The sequence below is a fragment of the Triticum urartu genome, chromosome 7 (genome assembly GCF_003073215.2).
Source record: "Triticum urartu cultivar G1812 chromosome 7, Tu2.1, whole genome shotgun sequence".
In the NCBI taxonomy this organism is placed as follows: Eukaryota; Viridiplantae; Streptophyta; class Magnoliopsida; order Poales; family Poaceae; genus Triticum; species Triticum urartu.
Window position 1 is genome coordinate 707,191,362 of NC_053028.1, and position 5,423 is coordinate 707,196,784.

Below are 5,423 nucleotides of genomic sequence, written 5' to 3' on the forward strand. Positions count from 1 at the left end.
GGGCATATTCCTTCAAAGCCCACTAAGGCCCATTAACTTCCCGGGGTGGGGGGGGGGGAGGTTCGGTAACCTCCTGGTACTCCAGAAAAATGCCCGAACTACTCAGAACCATTCCGTTGTCCAAATGCAACCTTCCAATATATGAATATTTACCTCTCGACTATTTCGAGACTCCTCGTCACGTCCGTCATCTCATCCGGGACTCCGAATAAACTTCGCTCATCAAATCACATAACTCATAATACAAATCATCATCGAACGTTAAGCGTGCGGACCCTACGGGTTCGATAACTATGTAGACATGACCGAGATACATCTCCGGTCAATAACCAATAGCGGAACCTGGATGCTCATATTGGCTCCTACATATTCTACGAAGATATTTATCGGTCAAACCGCATAACAACATACGTCATTCCCTTTGTCATCGGTATGTTACTTGCCTGAGATTTGATCGTCAGTATCATCATACCTAGTTCAATCTCGTTACCGGCAAGTCTTTTTACTCGTTTCGTAATGCATCATCCCATAACTAACTCATTAGTCACATTGCTTGCAAGGCTTATATTGATGTGCATTACTGAGAGGGCCTAGAGATACCTCTCCAATACTCGGAGTGACAAATCCTAATCTTGATCTATGCCAACTCAACAAACACCATCGGAGACACCTGTAGAGCATCTTTATAATCACCCTGTTATGTTGTGATGTTTGATAACATACAAGGTGTTCCTCCGGTATTCGGGAGTTGCATAATCTCATAGTCAGAGGAATATGCATAAGTCATGAAGAAAGCAATAGCTATAAAACTAAACAATCATTATGCTAAGCTAATGGATGGGTCTTGTTCATCACATCATTCTCTAATGGTGTGATCCCGTTCATCAAATGACAACACATGTCTATGGTCAGGGACTTAACCATCTTTGATTAACGAGCTAGTCAAGTAGGGGCATACTAGGGACACTCTGTGTTTCTATGTATTCACACATGTACTAAGTTTCCAGTTAATACAATTCTAGCATGAATAATAAACATTTATCATGATATAAGGAAATATAAATAACAACTTTATTATTGCCTCTAGGGCATATTTCCTTCACCTAGTTCAGGTCGTCGGCGTCGAACATCTCCTTCTGCCTGGCCTCGAACCAGCTCCTCGTCTTCTCGCTCATCTTGGTCAAGTACACGCTCATGATCGCAAGGGCCACCTCCTTTGCTTTGGTTGTGGTAATGGTGGCCTCGATGTCGAGCTGCCTCTGCCTGGCCGTGACATTGGCGGCCTTGATGTCGAGCTGCCTTTGTCGGGATGCCTCCTCTAGGTCGATCTTCCTCTTCTTGGCCGCCTCCTCCATCTCAAGCTTCTTCCTTTGAAGCTCTAGGTATTGCTTCATTGCTCGTCCTTTCTTTGTCGCTTCTTCTCGTCCCTCACATCCTTTTGAGACATCATACCATGCAAAGTCTCAAGCAAGGCCATGGATGAGGCATCACGTATGTCGTCCACCTTGGAGTTGGTCTTGCCCCTCGGCCTCTTCAACGCCTCGCCATCTCCACCTCCGGCCAACTTGGCTGTCTTCTTTCCTCTCTTCCTTTGAAGTTCACGGTATTGATCCTTGAACTTAGGGCACTTGTCGATGATCGTCCAACAATGCGTAAGAGTGAATGGCTTGTCATTGTGCCAGGCCTTGAATGCTTCCGAAGATTGAAATGCCTACACCACATGATGAACAACAATTGAACATGCAAACATATACAAGGCCGAAGTCTCATGGCCGTAGCAACGAAAGAACTAGGATGAGGAGAGCATACCATGTCCCCAACGCCGAGACCACTCGCGGGTCGTGCTTCAATGCTCTCAAGTGCGGCGCAATACTTGTTGCACTCTTGTTGGATAAACAACCACCTCTTTTGAATCGAGGTGATGCCATGGTTGCTCGTAATTTGGTAGGGCTCAAACATCTTCCTTTCATGGAATGTTTTGTGGACTCTCGTCCAAAAAAACAAGGCCCTTTTGTTGCGCATAGGTCCTCGGATCTTGGCTAATCTCCATCCAACATTGGCAAATCAACTTGTCCTCCTCTTGTGATATGAACCCGTGCGAATGCTCTTCCTCCTCTTTTGTGCTTCCGCTCTTTGGGCGAGCTCGTCGATGAACAATAGTTCGCCACCAATATCAATGTCATTGCCTTCTTCTTCATCACCATCACCTTCGCAATAGATGTCATCGTCTTCATGCCACGAGTCACCATGGTCATAGTCAGCACGGTCGTCGGCCTCTTCATCGGCAACGTACTGGGCGCGGCCATCCTGACTTTGGGTCTCCTCGGGATCATAGGCACCGCCATGCCCACCCTCGTAGATCACATCCTCCATGAACTGGTTGTACAAGGGGTCGTCGACTGGTGGCGTTGGTGTTGGCATTCCGTCGAACAAGACGCAGGGGGACGGCATGGTGCCCGTAAACTTTGGCCGTGCTTGCTTTCTTTGCATCTCGACGGTCGGCCGACCGCCGCTGCTGGACCCCGGCGTGATGTTGAGGTCGATGACGGCCGAGGGGCGCGGGGTGGACGGCGTGATCACGCCAACGTCCGGCAACCCCGATAAACGGGCCTGGGCGTCGTGCCTTGGTGGGGGAAAGCCGGGCGACATAGGCGTGGTCCGCGACGTCAGCGACTGGCAGTGCGGAGGCCTAGCGACCGACGAGCCTGTGCTCGCCCGGCCGACAGTCGTTGCAGAGAAACCCGCCGGACGACAAATGCCAAGCATGAGGAGGGCGTGCGCTTTGTTGATGATAGCCTCCTTCTCCTCGACCTCGGCCTTGCGTCGCGCGACCTCCATCGCATCGTGCTCGGCGACAAACTTGGCCGCGGCAGCATTGCCCTTGACAACCGCCCTCTGGTTCCTCCTCTTCGCCGATTATGCGTCCAACTTGGTGAGCTCCTCCGTCGTGCACTCCGACCGTGGCTTCCTTGGCGCCTTGGTCGCCTTCTTCTTGACCTTTTCGGGCGGTCGACGGCCAGGCTGCCGGAATTCGGCTGGGCGTCGGCCATGGACGAGGGAGGGAGGGGGCGGCGGGTCGTCGGAGGGTTTGGGGGGGGGGGGGGGAATGGCGCCAAATGAGGCGCGGGGGAGTATGGCTTTGTGCCACCGACAGGCGGGCCAGGGAAGGACAAACGCGCGTCCCGCCCGTTCGCGCGCTGTCCGTTTCACCCCAAAAGCGGCGCAAACTTGGGCCCTGGATGGGTCGAAAGCGGACAGAAAACGGACAAAAGTCCGTTTGCCAGAATGGGGTCCTGGATGGCGCTAGGCCGTCTGGTTCGTTTGTTTTACCACAAACGGACGCACCTGGACAGAATGGGGTCCCACGGTGAAGTTGGCGTTAGGAATGAAATATGTTGTCAGTGACAAGTAGGTCGCACATGGGAAAGGAAAATTTGAAAATTGAAATATAGCGAATCTGATTTTTTGCATGCAACCGAGTCGGTCTTTATATTTTCTGGCCATCGCCTCCATATTGACTAGTAGTAGATTGCCAATTTGGACGGAAATTATAAACTAGTGTCCACATGATACACGGGCAGCATATATTATCAGCTTATGATGGGCTCAAGCTCAACCACCCACCTATCATCTTATACAACATAGTTCGACTATCAGCTCATCAGCATTATCACTCGCTAATCCACTGTCCATCGTATTATCTTGGCGCACTGTCCTCCATCACCTCGATCGCACTCGCCGTGCAGAGCGCTATGGCCACGGAGGAGACATCGGCGCTGGCGGTCGACGGCGCCCATGAGCATCCCACGCTCCACATGCACAACGTGGCCGAGGTGATCCCGACCCTGCCGCTGGAGACGCGGTGGCCGCCGTTCGCGCACCGCCGGTACCGTGGCTTCTGGGTGGCCGAGCGGTTCCTGCTGGCACTGGCGGCCTTCAACGACCAATTCGAGCCGGCGCCCGGTGACGTGCTCTTGGTCACCTGCCCCAAGTCCGGCACCACGTGGTTGAAGGCCCTCGCCTTCGCCACCGTGCACCGCGCCGCGCACCCACCGTCGTCTGCCGACCACCCCCTCCTCGGCCGCAACCCGCACGGCTGCGTTAGGTTCCTCGAAGGTATCTTCTTCGGCCGCTCCGTGGACGAGGCGCGCGACGTCCTCGCCGCCGCGTGTCCGTCCCCGCCCCGTTTGCTCGCCACCCACTGGGCCTACTCCCAGCTGCCGGAGTGCGTCACCGGCGGCTGCCGGATCGTGTATATCTGCCGGGAGCCCAAGGACGTGCTAGTGTCGTGGTACTGGTTCCTCAAGAAGGTAGTCGCCTACGGCGCCACCAGCGACCACGAGCCCGACCCCGACCTCGACTTCGCCGAGCTCTACGAGGTGTTCTGCGAGGGCCGCAACGGATACGGGCCGGTTTGGCGGCAGGCGGCCGAGTACTGGGAGGCTAGCAGGGAGCGCCCGGACAAGGTGCTCTTCCTCAGGTACGAGGAGATGCTGCGCGACCCGCCGGGCAACGTCCGGAGGCTGGCGCGGTTTCTGGGGTGCCCGTTCACGGCGGAGGAGGAGGACGCCGGCGTGGTGGGCGCCATGTTGGAGCTGTGTAGCCTGGAGAAGCTGCGGGACCTGGGGGTGAATAGGAAAGGCACGCCGGGGATGAGCACCGTTTCCAACGACGTCTTCTTCCGGAAGGGCGTGGTCGGCGACTGGCGCAGCCACATGACGCCCGCCATGGCTGCGACGCTGGACGACATCGTCAACGATGCCATGCGAGGCACGGGTTTCTCGTTTACTGATTCAGGCCATGCGGAAGAAGGCGCTGCGCCGTAGACATTTTGCACCCATATGCGATGCACGTTTGTTACTTATACGTGCAAACTGAATCAGGACCGAGTAATAATGTAGTGCTACGTGTTTTTTTAACAAAGTTTGTAATGTATGTGTGTCCTGCATATTCAAAATTTCAAATAGAGATTCTAAAATCAGCAATCTTTACGTTTGAAAACATGTGGATGGAGTATGATGTTTTTTTTTGCCTCCGGCTTGAATATCTTTGGAATAAATATGTCTTTTGAGTGATGCTAGTAAATCGTATCAATGATCTGTCAAGGGCACATCATTTGGTCTTTTGTTAACATTTGGAATATGAAACATGAGTAAAATATTTATGAATTTATTTTTCAAATCGGATAAGTGCTACTTTGTTGATTATCCTAAATGGTTGGGCATTCCTCTTTCTCTACACCGAGGCAAAGTGTTTTGCCACAGAGTGTGAAAATTTTAAAGAAATTGTTTTTCAAAAGAGTGAGTGGGAGGACAGTGCAACTCGATTAGATTGCAGAATCTTCATGACCAGTCAAAGAAAAGAAACACTAGAAATAGTTCTATAATTTCCTACCACGACCAATATGGAAGCCTCAACATAAG

The 5,423-nt window shown here is 52.5% G+C and overlaps 1 protein-coding gene across 1 annotated transcript; it reads left to right on the forward strand.

Moving 5' to 3' along the window:
* The first annotated feature begins 3,623 nt into the window (after window positions 1-3,623).
* Window positions 3,624-5,067, forward strand: LOC125522868 (cytosolic sulfotransferase 5-like). Its single transcript, XM_048687917.1, has one exon. The coding sequence runs from the start codon at window positions 3,753-3,755 to the stop codon at window positions 4,824-4,826; it is 1,074 nt and encodes a 357-aa protein (XP_048543874.1). The 5' UTR covers window positions 3,624-3,752; the 3' UTR covers window positions 4,827-5,067.
* Window positions 5,068-5,423: the final 356 nt, after the last annotated feature.

Coding starts and splice junctions, on each gene's coding strand:
- LOC125522868 (XM_048687917.1), top strand. CDS start 3,753: ATGGCCACGGAGGAGACATCGGCGCTGGCGGTCGACGGCGCCCATGAG.